Source organism: Hemicordylus capensis, chromosome 1 (genome assembly GCF_027244095.1).
Source record: "Hemicordylus capensis ecotype Gifberg chromosome 1, rHemCap1.1.pri, whole genome shotgun sequence".
NCBI classification, from domain to species: domain Eukaryota; kingdom Metazoa; phylum Chordata; class Lepidosauria; order Squamata; family Cordylidae; genus Hemicordylus; species Hemicordylus capensis.
In genome coordinates, this window is record NC_069657.1 from 280,599,867 (window position 1) to 280,615,842 (window position 15,976).

The window sequence follows — 15,976 nt, forward strand, 5'->3', positions numbered from 1 at the left end:
ACTACATTCTTAAGTTTCTCCTCACAACAACCCTGTGAAGTAGGTTAGGCTGAGAGAGAAGTGACTGGCTCAGAGTCACCCAGCTAGTATCTTGGCTGAATATGGGATTTGAACTCAGGTCTCTCCGATCCTAGACTAGCACTCTAACCACTACACCACGCTTGCGATCCATAGACCAGAAAAATTATGTATGATTATTAATATAACAATAACACTACTACTAATGATAATAACAATAATAGGCGTGGAACAGATACAGCAGGCGTCGATCAATAGAGAAGGATTCAAGCTTGTCCCAAAACTTGACTTGGGTGATGGAGTCAAATGCAGCCTTAAGGTCTATGAAGGCAGCATAGAGGGAGGTAGCTTTGTTAGAAGAGTACCTTTCAATGAGATGTTGGAGCACCAGGCACTGATCAGTAGTAGATCTGCCCTCCCTAAATCCCGCTTGTTCATCTGCCAGCATCTCTTTTGGCTCTAGCCAGTCCTTGAATTTCCCATGTATGTGCCTGGCATACAACTTGAGACCAAACTCAATGGTGGGAACACCATACAAGCCATAAACACCTAGGCTATACCTGTTACCAGTTACACTGCAGGAATAATAGACTGGACCCAGGCAGAGCTAGAGATGCTAGATCGTAAGACCAGGAAAATAATGACCATCGATCATGCTCTGCACCCCCACAGTGATGTAGATAGGCTATACCTCCCTCGCAACAGCTCAGGTGGAAGAGGAATGCTGCAAGTCTATCAAACAGTAGAGAAAAGAGGCCTTGAAAAATATATAAAGGACAGTGAAGAAGATGCACTTAAAATGGTCAACAATGAGAAATTATTAAACACCAATGAAACAAAGCAGGCCTACAAGAAAGAACAAGTAAAAAACCGAGCAGAAAAATGGAAAAATAAGCCACTGCATGTTCAATATGTGCACGATATAACTGGAAAATCAAACATCACCAAGACCTGGCAGTGGCTCAAGACAGGCAACTTGAAGAAAGAAACAGAGGGTTTAATACTGGCTGCACAAGAACAGGCACTAAGAACAAATGCAATAAGAGCAAAAGAAAAATCAACAACAAATAGCAAGTGCCACCTCTGTAAAAAAAAAAAAAAAAGATGAAACAGTGGTCTACCTAATCAGCAGTTGTAAAAAGATTGCACAGACTGACTACAAACAAAGGCATGACAAAGTAGCAGGGATGATACACTGGAACATCTGCAAAAAATACAAGCTACCTGCAGCCAAAAAATGGTGGGACCACAAAATTGAAAAAGTTGTAGAAAATGAAGATGTAAAAATATTATGGGATTTTCAACTACAAACAGACAAACATCTGCCACACAATACACCAGATATAACTGTAGTCGAGAAGAAAGAAAAACAAGTCAAAATAATCGACACAGCAATACCAGGTGACAGCAGAATAGAAGAAAAAGAAACAGAAAAAATAACAAAATACAAAGATCTACAAATCTAAATTGAAAGGCTGTGGCAAAAGAAGACCAAAACAATCCCATTAGTAATTGGCACCCTAGGTGCAATTCCAAAACATCTTGAAGAGCACTTCAACACCATAGCGGGCGGCCACAGAAATCACCATTAGCCAACTACAAAAAACAGCTTTACTAGGAACAACCTACATTTTGCGGTGATACCTATTAACAACAATATTGATAACAAAATTCTGGCATCCCAGGTCTTTGGGAAGGACTTGATGTCTGGATAAAACAAACCAGTTAATAACACCTGTTTCACTGTGCAAACAGGAAATAATAATAATAATAATAATAGCAACAAGAACTGCTATTGTTGCCCTTGGTGCAGTACCAAAAGAACTTGAACACCATCTGGACACCTTGGGCATCAATAAAATTACAACACATCAACTACAGAAGGCCACACTACTTGGGACAGCACAAATATTACAACGATATCTTTAATTCTTCTTTAGTTATCCTAGACTCTTGGAAAGGGCCCAGTAATTGAAGTACCAAATCCAGTCAATAACACCTGGTAGATTGTGTGTAAATAGCAACAACTGTATTTATTGGTCACCTCATAACAATTATTCTCTGGATGGCTCAAAAATTATTCTCTGGACGGCTCAGAGACTTGTGTTTTGGGTGGTATATAAATGTTTTAAATAAATAAATAAAAATAAATAAAAAGTATGCTAAGGCTGCAGTCCTACTATGCACACTTACTTGCAAGGAACTCCCATTGAAGTCAGTGGGCCTTCTTCCTATGTATAGGATTGCAGACTAAGAGGGTAACTCCAGCATCTTTATTCAGAGGCACATCTCAATGTGGTCAGTAGAATGTGTGCATAAGATTGTGCTGTTTAAACAGTCTAAACATTAGGAAATCACATTGGTGTGGCAGTGCACAAACCACAAGTTAGAATCATGCAACTTGTGATAAAAAGTATAAAACTTGACTGCCTTTTACATAGCAGCTCTCACCATGTGGAACTCTCTGCCTTGTGAGGTGCAACTGGCACCCTCTGCTGGTGTTTTTGCATAAACTGAAGATAGTGGCTGACACCCAGGATAAATTACTTGTGACTTATGCCACCTAATGGCACAGCAGGGAAGTAACTTGCCTGGGGAGCAAGAGGTTGCTGATTCGAATCCCCGCTACCTATATCGGGCAGCAGTGATATAAGAAGATGCTGACAAGTATCATCTCATACTGCTGACAGGTATCATCTCATCTCAATGGTAAACCCCGTCTGTATTCTACCAAAGAAAACCACAGGGCTGTGTGGTCTCCAGGAGTCGACACCGACTCAACAGCACATTTTACCTTTACTTTACTGCCATTTAAATTAATGGGACAAGTTAGTCATGACTAATGTAAAGGTAAAGTGTGCCATAAAGTCAATTTTGACTCCTGGCATCCGTAGAGCTCCGTGGTCTTCTTTGGCAGAATACAGTAGGGGTTTACCATACTCTCACACAGTATGAGATGATGCCTTTCAGCATCTTCCTATATTGCTGCTGCCTGATATAGTACCAGTGGGGATTCGAACCGGCAACCTTCTGCTTGTTAGTCAAGCATTTCCCCGCTGCTCCACTTAAGGTGGTGAAGTCATGACTAGCTTGTCCCATTCTGTAGGACTATTCATGAGTAACTTACTTTGGATGTCAACGCTGTTATTCCTACAAGCTTTCTCTGATCTCCTTTGATTATATTGTTGTTTAGCTCTCTCAGTGCTTCCCCCCCACTCTAATATTTTCTAGTTTTGTTTTTTATCACTGATTGGTGATTCGCGACTTTTGTATTGTTGTTTTTAAATTATTTGTTGTAATTTGCATGAGCTTAAGGCTCTGCATCTTTACTCAGGGTAAGTCCGATTGAATTAGTGGTTCATATGAATGCTTCTGAGTAAGCATGCAGAGGCTCAGGTTGCACAGATATTAAAACTGCTCCATTTTGTATTAGGCACACATACAGCAAATTACATCCCTTTTTGTTCTCCTGCTAGACAACATTAAGAGTAAAAACAACAAAAAGACTTTTGGCACTTTAAAAACTCACAAATTTCTTAGCCCCTTAGGTGTGTCAAGAAGGCTGTTGTTTTTGCTGCAACAGACTAATATGCATACTCCTCTGGAAGTGTAGACATTACATGTGTACCTTAGAATCACAACATTATCAAGATTGGTCTCTGGATTTACCAGAAGGGACCATATAACACCGATTCTAAGAACTGCACTGGCTGCCGATGTTTCAGAATGAAATACAAAGTACAGGTTATTACCTATAAAGCCCTTAATGGCTTGGGTCCAGGGTACTTAAGAGAGTGCTTTCTCTATTGTGAACCTTGTCGCCTATCAAGATCACCTGGAGAGGTCCGGTTACAGTTGCCACCAACTTGTTTGGTGGCAACTCGGAACCAGGCCTTCTCTGTGGCTGCCCCAGGGCTTTGGAACACGCACCCTGTTGAAATAAGAGCATCTCCTTCTCTGTTTGTTTTTAGGAGGACCCTCAAGATGTACTTATTTTTCCAGGCTTTTAACTGAAATCTCATTTTAAAATTTTAATGTGTTTTTATTTATCATGATTTTTATCTTTTTATGAATTTTAAATGTTTATATTTTGTATTATGTTTTTAATTTTGTAAACTGCCTTGAGATTTTATATTAGGCGGTATATAAACTAACTAACTAACTAACTATTATTAACATTCAATTCTACTTCTGTTGAGTTTGTAAAGAAATATATTACACATACCTAGGCTGCTAGAACTTTAATTTTTAAAAAAGAATTATGTTTCCCTTTAGTAGTTTGTCCTTTCAATGAACCAGGGGATTCCAATCTGCATTTATAAATCAGAGACTAGCAGTTCTTCTGGATTCATTAAAATAGATCAAAATATGTATATGTGCTGCCAAAGCGAGGCCACACTTGGAGTGCTGCATACAGTTGTGGTCACCATACCTTAAGAACATCGTAGAACTGAAAAAGGTGCAGAAGAGGGCAACTAAGATGATTAGGGGCTTGGAGCACTTTCCTTATGAGGCAAGACTACACCACCTGCGGCTTTTTACTATAGAAAAAAGATGATTGAGGGGAGACATGGTAGATATCTATAAAATCATGCATGGTGTGGAGAAAGTTGGTAGACAGAATTTTTTCTCCCTCTCACATAACACTAGAACCAGGGGTCATCCCATGAAACTGATTGTGAAGAAATTTAGGACCAACAAAAGGAGGTACTTTTTCATACAACACATAATCAACTTGTGGAATTCTCTGCCACAAGAAATGGTGACAGCCAGCAACTTGAATGACTTTAAGAAGGGTTTGGATAACTTCATGGAGGAGTGGTCTATCAATGGCTACAGTACTGAAGGCTATAGGCCACTTCCAGCCTCAAAGGTAGGATGCCTCTGAATGCTGGTTGCAGGGGAGTAAGTAGGAGAGAGGGCATGCCCTCAGCTCTTGCCTGTGGGCCTCCCAGCAGCACCTGGAAGACCACTGTGTGAAACAGGACAGTGGACTAGTTGGGCCTTGGCAGTGGCGCACCTAAGCAATCTGGGCACCTGGACCACCTTGCCACGAGGCCCCCCCCACGAGCCCTCCTCCACACTGCTGCCATGAGGCTGAACCGCAGATATTCTAGCCATGTGCGTGGCTGGGGGGTGAGGAGAGCAGCCTCCCCCACCATTGCAGTGGCAGGCAGAGCGGGAGCAGGCTGAGCCTGACTGGGCTTGCGACACTCTATTCCTGTGTCACGGGCTTGCGACACTTTATTCTAACTGTGCAGGTGCACCAGAGCACCTCGCAGTTCTGAGGTCACTGAACTGGACAGTCAGTCCCGCTCCACCTGCTGCCGGTGGGGGAGGAGGCCTGCTCACCTCAACCTGCACATGACGGCTAGAATATTGGCAGTTCAGCCTCCACCACCACCTTTGGAGGCCCCCTGGGCCTTGGAGGCCATGGGCTGGAGCCCCAAGGTCCAGAGGTAAGAACTCCTCTGGGTCTTGGGCCTGATCCAGTAGGGCTGTTCTTATGTTCTAAAAAGGGTGCTTTTATATATGAAACATTGAATAGATTGCGGTAGTGCCAGTGCATGCTTCTTTATTACATCAGCTTTCTTTTAAAACTGCTGTTATAAGGAAATAAAGAAGCATGGTTAAAAGTATACGATGTTCTACTATAGTCTGTTTATTTCTGTGGTTTCTCTGTGGGTACAGAGTGGTGTTGCTCTATCTTTTGGTTTCTCTATGGTGAATTGGACTCTCTTCCCCGCCCCATCCCTTGCTTTGCACAGAGATTTGTCAGTTAGAACGGCATTGGCAACCAGTTCAATTTAATACTGCAAGTTTCAATAAAGACTGTACTTGTTCCTATGGTTGCAGCTGCCCATTTGGAATTGCCCACTCTTCTTGTTACACTATTGTTTTTCTCAATTCTATGGGCAAAGACATAGAGATAGAAAAAATCAGGACACACAGTCTGAACCTCCAGTAAACATTGAAACAATAAATCATTGGCATACTCCTATGAGCTCCATCAACTCAATTTGTCACATTTTCAAGAACATGTCAAGAAAGAACATGAACTTGCATCTTTGCTTTCTGCCTTTTGTTTTGGGCAGGGGTCAGGGAGGCATGCTGTTGCCCGGTCATCGCTATCTCGACATCTTGCATTTCCCCATGACTTCTATAGGCAGACTCCCACTTCTGTCACAGGAAAGAGTAAACAAAAAGGTTTCCAGTGGAAACACCTAAGCTCTCTATACAGACACTGGGGTGGGACACACTGGTATTTATTCAGGACATTTATATGATCCCACCCTTCCTCCAAGGAGCTCGGAGTGTTGTATATGGTCTTCCTCCCTGCTTTCAGCTGCACAACCCTTTGCGGTACATTAGGCTGAGAGTGAATGATTACTTAGCCCAAAGGCACCCAGTGAGCTTTGCTGAAGGGAGGTTTGAACCAGGAGTGTAGCTAGAACTTGAAGAAGGAAGGACAACTGTCCCCCAGTCCATGAAAGAGGGGGCCCGCGCTATCTGGGACCCTCTCTTTGTTCGCTCCTTCTGCCTCCTTCCGACTCATTGGCAAGCTGCTGCTGCTGCTGGCTCCTGATCGGAGTCTGGAGAGTGTATGATACTATTTGCCTAGGCACCGGAGAAAGGGCATGCCAAGAGGGTCTGGTCCCCGCCCCACGCCATGTCCATAAGGTTCTTCTGCAGCAAGGGCACCGGGGGCGGGGGAGGCGGGGTGTGGCCCACCTTCACTTCCTCTCCAAGGGCCCCCCAGCTCATCAGCTTGCTAGCCCCCGATTTGAACGCAAACCTCGCCTGTCCTAGTCCAACACTCCACCACATACACCACAGCTCTATGGCCGGAAGTGGTTCCACTGTGAACCCGGAAGTGAAATCGGCGCTCAGTCGGCCTGCCAGCCACAGCCGTCTCGGGGAGCGAGAGACAGAGAAGGGGGTCATGCAGGTCTCCAGCCTCAACGAGGTGAAAATCTACAGCCTGAGCGCTGGCCGGAGCCTCCCTGAGGTAAAGGAGCGTCACACCCCGTCCTCTGAACGCCCCCCCCCCGCTTTCCCCTCACCATGCGCCTCTGCGAGCCTTTCTCCGCCCTCCCCCCCCCCGCCCCGGGTTCCTTCTCACGCGCTCTGCTCTGCCGTGTTCCGCCTCCAATGAATCTCTCATTGCAAGTGGAGTGGTGGTGAAATCTGATCCTGTTGCTACTGTTATTTGTTAATGCTATGGTTATTTATTAATAAAAATATTTCGATTCAATTTTTCAACCACCCGCCCAAAGCCTTATAAAAGTAGCTCGCATAGAAAATAGACGGTCCCAAAGGGGCTCACACTCTGCAGAGAAGCACGGAGGTGGGTGGGAGATATGAGCAACAGCCATGGACGGGATGCTGTGCTGGGATTGAAGAGAAGCAACTGCTCTCTCTCTCTCTCTGCTTTTAAAAGGGTCCCGTCTTGCTCTGTTGGTGGGGCTGCTCTTCTCTCTTCTAGGGGCTGGTTCGGATGAACATAGCCTTGCACAGAGAATAATGTCGGGGTCACACCAAGAACACACCCACCCTGATGCCACTGTTGGATATGCCAATGGCCATCCACGTGGCCTTGACTTGTGTGAGCGGGGTGCTCAATCAGGGTTTTGAGGCATGTTTAAAATGTGATGAGGGTGTTTAAACAGGGTTTGAGAGCACATGTAGAGTTCTCTGTAATGGATTCCCAGATGTTGTTGACTAAAAGAGATGTAAGTTTTGGGTGGTATAAAAATGTTTTAATAAATAAAAAAAACTCCCAGTATCTCAGCTGCAATGGCTTTTGGCTGGGGATTATAGGACCTATAGTCAACACATCTGGGAAACCCGGTTACAGAGAACACTGGTGTAGAGGGGCAATTGAAATGAACACGTCTCTTATGCAATTAAAGAATGTGCTGAGAGAGGATCAGCACATCCACTGATAATGGGCACTATTCAGGGTGGGCACGTTCTTCCCTGGCCCCGATGTTATCATGTGTGCAGGGTTGTTTTCATCTGAACCAATCCTAGGTTGCAATCCTATGTGTCCTTACCTGAGAGTAAGCTTCCCTGTACTTAGTGGTAGTAACTTCTGAGTGCACAGGATTGGGTTGTGTCATATGCAGTCTGCTTAGGTCTGTCTGGGTTGTGTTTAAGAATGAATGGCCACAAATCTAAGAATAGGCAAAGGGAGCACCTTCTTCTGTATGATCCCCATCGCACGTTGAGGTCATCTGGAGTGGTCCATCTCAATTTATCATTGGTATTTCTAGTGGCGACTTGGAGCCAGGCCTTCTCTGTAGCTGCTCTTGGCCTATGGAATGCACTCCTGGCAGATATCTGTAGTTTAGGCTCGTTGTTGGCCTTTAAGAGAGTCCTAAAAAACTTACTTTTTTGGCCTGGCTGCCCAAAGTTTTAAAATTGTTTTAAAGTATGTTTAATTGGTTTTAAATGGTTCTGAACTGTTATAAAATTGTTTTTAAATTGTTTTAAGCAGAGTGTTTTAAATTGTTTGTTTTTGTGTTTTTAAAACTTGTTTTGTTATCAAAGGCCCGAAGCCTTTGGATGGGGTGGTCTAGAAATATAACAAACAAACCTATGAATGGACACTTTCACCTTTGTGGCTAATCCTGTCAACACCTTCAGTGTGACTGTCCTCAGACAAATTGTTCAGGTGGATGGATGGAATTTGCTGTGGTGTTGGTTAAATAACAAAAGCCAGGCTTTAGAAACCCTTATTCCTGCAGGTTTGCTTATGCATCATGGGATTTGTTGCAATGCTTCATTTCTGTGGCAGAGTGGTGTGTATTTCTATGGCAGGCTGGAGGCTGTCTGGGTCTGGATGGGCCAAAACAAGCTCAGACTTAATTCCTCCAAGACTGAGCTGCTTTTGCTTACTCCTTGATCTGGCCAGTTGCTGAGTCTGAGTCTCTCCCTGGACGGCATTGCGCTGCCCCCGAAGGAGGTGGTCTGCAACTTGGGGGTCCTCTTGTACCCATGGTTCCTGCTTGAGCAGCTGGTGGAAGCTGTGGCCAGAGGTGCCTTTGCCCAGCTTCGGCTGGTCCACCACTTGCGGCCCTATCTTGACTGGCAGGCCCTGGCAACGGTAACTCATGTCCTCGTCATCTCTCATCTGGATGTAATGCGCTCTACCTGGGGTTGCCTTTGAAGATGACCCGGAAGCTTCAGTTGGTCCAGAATGTGGCGGCCCGCCTGCTTATGGGCTCTAGGAGATATGATAGTGAGATACCTCTCTTGCAGTCGCTGCACTGGTTACCTATTTGCTTCCCGGTCCAATTCAAAGTGCTGGTTCTCACCTTTAAAACCCTTCAGGTCTTAGCACCTGCTTACCTCTCCCAGCCAGTTCTGTCCTGTCCTGTGAGATCTTCTCAGGTTGCCCTTCTTTTGTTCCCTGGTCTCAAGAGAGGTCCATAGTACTAGGGCCCATGGAAGGGCTTTCTCTGTTGCTGCCTCTTTACTTTGGAATTCTCCCCCCGCTCCCCAATTCGGTCTGCCTCCTCCCTTTCAGCCTTTAAAACCTTATTGAAGACATTTCTTTTCTGCCAGGCATTTGCCCTTTGTTTTTAAAATCTCGGATGCTGTTCTTGTTTGTACACCGCCTTGAGTCTGTGGATTGGGCAGTATATTAATTCTCTGAATGAATGAATGAATATCGTTCTGAATAGCTTCAGCTATTGAAATATTTGCTTTGAGAATATCCTTATAGCTTGAGAATATCCTTGTGCAGTGTTCTGTTTCAGCTCCTGGTGTGTGCATGTACAGGTGAAACTCGGAAAATTAGAATATCGTGCAAAAGTCCATTAATTTCAGTAATGCAAATTAAAAGGTGAAACTGATATATGAGACAGACTCATTACATGCAAAGCGAGATAAGTCAAGCCTTAATTTGTTATAATTGTGATGATCATGGCGTACAGCTCATGAAAACCCCAAATCCACAATCCCAGAAAATTAGAATATTACATGGAACCAAGAAGACAAGGATTGTAGAATAGAACAATATCGGACCTCTGAAAAGTATAAGCATGCATATGTATTCAGTACTTGGTTTGGGCCCCTTTTGCAGCAATTACTGCCTCAGTGCGGCGTGGCATGGATGCTATCAGCCTGTGGCACTGATGAGGTGTTATGGAAGACCAGGATGCTTCATTAGCGGCCTTCAGCAATTCTGCATTGTTTGGTCTCATGTCTCTCATCCTTCTCTTGGCAATGCCCCATAGATTCTCTATGGGGTCAGGTCAGGTGAGTTTGCTGGCCAATCAAGCACAGTACACTGTGTACTTTTCAGAGGTCCGATATTGTTCTATTCTTCAATCCTTGTCTTATTGTTTCCATGTAATATTCTAATTTTCTGGGATTGTGGATTTGGGGTTTTCATGAGCTGTACGCCATGATCATCACAATTATAACAAATTAAGGCTTGACTTATCTCGCTTTGCATGTAATGCGTCTGTCTCATATATCAGTTTCACCTTTTAATTTGAATTACTGAAATTAATGGACTTTTGCACGATATTCTAATTTTCCGAGTTTCACCTGTAAGTAATTCTTCTAGGATCTATTCTTCTGTCACTATCTGCTGACAAAGGGTAGTACAGAAATGTAAACAAATGCTGCTGCTTCTTATTCTCTAATGTTACAGTTTTCATTTTCAAGTTGGGGTTTTTGTATGCTTATCTGTTTTTAAATAGTTATCCTTCTTATGTGTTATATTCAACTATAGGATTTCTGTGGATTAGGATCAGTGAGATGATTTCCTCTTTTCTTTGCTTTGTGGTTTTTATGGCAATTTGTGTTCTTTTTCTTATTCGTATTTTCAAAACAGAAACACTATGCTAAAAACAAACACACTATGATAGTCGCTTGCATACCTCCTTAATTTTCTAATCTGCTCCTGGTTTGTTTTGGCAACTGACTGTTGCTCAGTACACATGTGTGCTTAATGACAGGTCTGGACTCCTGGAATGAAAAGTTTATATTGGTCTGCACTGCAATACAATGGGCTATAAAGAGTGAACATTCTCTGATCAGTTTCAACATATTTCATAAATCCAGTTTTTCAGTCTTGTTTTGTTGTTTGTACAGCAGCACCACTGTGTTTTTTTTCCATTGCAACTGTAATAATTTGTTGTTGTTTCAGTGGCTTTCTGACAGAAAGAAGAGAGCACTACAAAAGAAAGATGTTGGTAAGTTAAGCTCATTGTACAGTGGGAAGTGCATAGCAATATTAGCACAAGTTTCATTTCTGCTTGCAGAAAAAAATCTCATGGTGCCTTAAGTTTAAGGCTTAAGGCCATGCTTCTGCAACCTATAGACTGCAGTTCTAGCTGCTGCTGTATGTATGTATGTAATAATGTAACATGGCTTGAGAGGTTGCTGTTTTTCCAGGAATTACTCTTCTTGTGAACTTTTTAGGGGCTTGAAAACTTTCAGGTTCAAACTGTATGAATTTTTATTCTATGGCTTCAAGTAACTGATGCTGTTCAGTGTTCCCTCTTAAGGCGTGCACATGTGCATGCGCTCACACATTTTTTTTAATGTTTGCTCAGTCAATTTTAGATCCCACTCATGTTGAATCAGGAAAATCTCACTCTGAATGTATGTGCATGCACACTGCCTTGATCTTTCTGCCCAGAACAAAACTCATTCTGCACACAGATGAAAAAAATTAGAAAGAACACTAGTGCAGTTTACTAATGTCAACTTTCAAAGTTTCAGTGGAGGCATTGCACACATGCTTCAATTCTTTCCCCTTGAAATCAATGGCACTTTAGAGGTGTGTAACACTGGCTGTTAGGGATGTGCATGAACTGGTTTGTGCACTCCTGGGAGGTGGCGGGGGTGTGTGTTTCTTTAAGGGACAGGGACGGTGCTCTCACCTCCCCCGCTGGCGCTCTCCCCAAAATTGCTGGTGTTGGGCTGCAAGAAGGTATGCTGCAGCCTCGCGCCAGCGATTTTGGGGAGAGTGCTGGTGGGGGAAATGCAGTGGGGGAGGTAAGAGACCCTCCCTGTCCCTTAAATAAATCCCACCACCTCTGAACCGGCTTGAATGCTGGACATCCGAACCGGTTTGGCGGTCTGTAAAAGGACTGGTTCGTGCACATCCTTACTGGCTGTGCTCTTAACTATTAAGTTAGTAATTTTCAGTGGAATCCTGTATATACCTACCCCGAAATAAGTTCTATTGGTTTCAGTAAGGCTTACTCCCAGGTATGTATGATTAGGATTGCAGCCTTTATCAAATATAATTCAACAACCATCTTAAAACTGAGCCCCTGGTGGGTAACTGAGGTAACTGGTGGTGGTAACTGAGCCCCTGGTGGTGCAGTGGTAAAACTGCCGCCCTGTAACCAGAAGGTTGCAAGTTCGATCCTGACCAGGGGCTCAAGGTTGACTCAGCCTTCCATCCTTCCGAGGTCAGTAAAATGAGTACCCAGAATGTTGGGGGGCAATATGCTAAATCATTGTAAACCGCTTAGAGAGCTTCCAGCTATAGAGCGGTATATAAATGTAAGTGCTATTGCTATTAAAAGGGGGGCAAAACCCCTTATAGCGTCAACATGATATTCTGTTTGTTTTCTATATGTAAAGTTTTCTATTTACATACAAAAGCAATACGTGCAGTATAAAAATGTGGGCTACAGCCCACATAAGCATGGAACCAGGTGACTTAATCTAGGGGTATGTAATGGTTATAATCTATCACTCTCTGAAAAGAAAAGAAAAGAAAAGAAATGGAGTGCTATGCAGGGAATGATTCAGAACCTGCTTTCATTGCTGAAATCCAGTGTGCCCTATAATTACATCAGTGTTACTGCAAATTACATGCTAAATGAAGTAACAATTTACAGTTTAAATGCTGTAACTAATGACATGAGAGAAGACTTCTGTTCTATTATTTTTTAATCTGTTGCAGTTTCTGTTGATTAGCAATGTATAATTATATGGACCTGTTCTGGTCCATCCACTCAAAGTCTGGACACCATGCTGCTTATGCTAAACTTTAAGCATATTTAAAGTGGCAAAGAACTCCTTTTTTAAAAAACCTGTGGTATTTTTGCCATAAAAACCATATTACCATGCTGTATTGGCTAAGCAATCCTAGTCAATTAAGTTTGGTTGTCTTTTGTGTTTAAAGATATCCGCAGAAGAATTGAACTTATCCAAGATTTTGACATGCCCACTGTTGGCATGAAAATCAAAGTGTCACGAGATGGGCAATATGTTATGGCAACTGGTAAGTATGCAAACAGCCATGTCCTCTTAGACTTCTTTCTGTTTTTAAAGTTTGGTTTGTAAACATGTCTGCCTTCAATCGTAAAACATTACATCTTACACCAGAGGCATTTTTGAGGAAGTGTGGCTGGCGGGGTGAGGAAGAGGTGGCGGTGGGCCCTGGCAGAGGAGCCAGCCGGTGGGGTGGGGTGAGGACGAGGAGGATGGTGGGCAGGCGAAAATGGCGGGGAGGGAGGACAAGGTTGGCTGGAGGCCAAAGCCCTGCTGGCCTGAGGAGGAGGATGGCCAGTGGGATGAGGTGACGGTGACGGCAGGGGTGGTGGGGGAGACAGGGAGAACTAGGGGCACAGATGTTCCACCTGAGGAGGAAGCAGAGGTGGAACGGCCTGGCCCGCCTTGCTGCCAGAGTGAGGAGGCGGCAGTGGCTCCTGGCCTGGCCACGGGGAGGCGGGTGGCTGGTGGGCAAAGCTCCGCTGGCCTCAGGAGGAAGCGGAGGCAGCAGCGGGACGGCCTGGCCCACCCAGCCTGGTGAGGAGGCAGTGGTGGGCCCTGGCCTGGCCCTGGAGAAAAGGCAAGTGGCGGCGGGTAGGGAGGAGAACCCGAGGCTGGTGGGGGGGGGAGGAGAATGGGGCAGCAGGCTTGGGGGAAGAGCCAAGGGGCTGAAAGTTGGAGGGGGAGAGCAAGCAGGCCCTGAAGGTTGGTGGCGTGGAGAGCAAACGGCAAGTTTAAAAGTTTAAAAAACAGTTTTAAAAGCAGTTTGGTCCCAACTAGTACAGAGATGCTCTGTGCGGGGTCAGCTAGTTTATTTATTATTTCTCTGTGTAAACCGCCCTGAGCCATTTTTGGAAGGGCGGTATAGAAATCAAATAAATAAATAATAATAATAATAAATAAGTCTTCCTGGCCCAATCCAGCTGTGTGCGCACATGGCCCTTTTAGCAAAATCATGCCAACCAGCTTTTTAGAAGTGGAATGTGTGAGCTAAATCCAACTCGCCTTCTCAAACAGCTGATTGTTCCAAGAGCCACACATTCACAGCCAGGTTGGGGAATCACACCTTCAGTACCCAAATGCATATTATTTCCCATCCGGCCAAGGGTAAGCACATGAAAGCATGCTTTTGCTCCTGTATAGCTACCAGGTCGTTTGAAATGCTAGTCTGTTACCTTGACTCTTGGGAATAAATGCTCCATTTTGTTTGTTCTTTAATCTGCAGAGTATGCCACTTTAACTTGATTAAGTGTTGTTCAGTGCATACTTAGGCATTCTTGAGTCACATCAGTGGGATACAGCAAAGCTTAATTGCACTTATATTGGTAAGAAATTAGCACTGAACCAGGACTTGGCTGAGGTTCACTTGTTGTGCTATGTTAAGGTTGCTCTCATAACCATCATATCTGGGGTTGGGGAGGGCTGGGGGTAAGGCAGGATCTTACCTACCTTCTCCCCCCGTCCAGTGCTGGATATATGCATGTGCTGCTGCTCATACGCCCTCACAGTCGGCGCTGCAGTGAGCAGTGCACCAATGCAGAGGCCAGGGGAAAGACACCCAGCCTCCAGGAATCCCACAATGCACCGCGCTGCTTGTGGAGCATCATAGGCCTGTGTCGCTCTTTCCCCCAGCCTCTGTGGACAAAATGGCTGCCAGCAGCCTGGTCACCCTCATGACCGGGGAGTGGGGCAGGAGGGCGCGCATTCATGCCCTCCTACATCACTTTTAACCCAGGTAAAAAACCTGTGCTACCCGGTCAAGGAGCGCTGGGATTGGGATGGATCCTGGCACTTTTCACGACCAGCTCGACCCAGGCTAGGGCAGTCCTCCCTGTGTAGAGCTAGTCGTGAGAATGACCTTATTGTCTAGTTATAGAAATTGGTTTTTACAATGAGTTGGATAATATTTACATGTTAAGATCTTTTTTAAAAACTGGTAGGAATGGAAATAGTCTGACTTCCGTGGTATGGCTGCACAACATTACTGTTGATCTAAAATGCTGTAGGCATTGATTGATCTATAAACATTGGGTAAAATTCAGAGAGCTTCTTGTATGAACGGAAGGCACTTCTGTTCAAGCAGGAGATGGTGTCCTGTTGCCACCAATCCCTCCCTCAAATTGCACCCCCTGTGGTACACCCCTCAGTGTTCCAGAGGGTCCCTCATTCCTCACTTTTTCTTAGCACTGTGGTAGGAGAGGAGGAAGCCCTGTTGTGCAAACACAACTCTGTGAAACTCATTATGTTTGATTAGGCCCAATGTTATGAATGAGCTAAATACATGTAATTAGGCACACAATTGGATTCTTTTCTGAACGCCCACTATTTTCTGCTCTCAAATGCTGCATTTTATCTCCTTTGTTGCTCAATTATGGTTACATCAGCTGTAATATTATGTCTTATAGGAACGTATAAGCCACGGGTCAGATGTTTTGATACCTATCAGTTATCCATGAAGTTTGAAAGATGTTTAGATGCTGAAGGTTAGTAAAATGAATTATGCTACAAATTAATATAAACTGCATGTTAGTGAGGCAGATGGAGTTATATTAGCAGAATGAATGTAGCTATCTGGGATAGAAAAATTCTCACTCTGTGCATCCCCTTACCTAGAATAGAGAGTTCAATTTTCCCTTCCTTTGGAATATATATTGAAGTGGAAAATAGCAGAGCTGCAGTATTTGAGTCAATTAATTGGTTATACTGT

At 44.1% G+C, this 15,976-nt stretch overlaps 1 protein-coding gene across 2 annotated transcripts in view; it reads left to right on the forward strand.

Annotated features, from left to right (window-relative positions):
• Positions 1-6,875: 6,875 nt before the first annotated feature.
• The window catches only part of NOL10 (nucleolar protein 10), a 60,832-nt gene continuing 51,731 nt past the window's right edge, over positions 6,876-15,976 (forward strand). The window contains exons 1-4 of one of the 2 annotated variants that reach the window (XM_053285650.1): positions 6,876-7,027; positions 11,183-11,228; positions 13,181-13,279; positions 15,675-15,752. In XM_053285650.1, coding sequence (XP_053141625.1) covers positions 6,962-7,027; positions 11,183-11,228; positions 13,181-13,279; positions 15,675-15,752 — 289 coding nt within the window. In that variant the 5' untranslated portion in view covers positions 6,876-6,961. Of the gene's footprint in view, positions 7,028-11,182; positions 11,229-13,180; positions 13,280-15,674; positions 15,753-15,976 lie in introns of those variants that run through there. The other variant, XM_053285651.1, reaches the window with a different exon arrangement.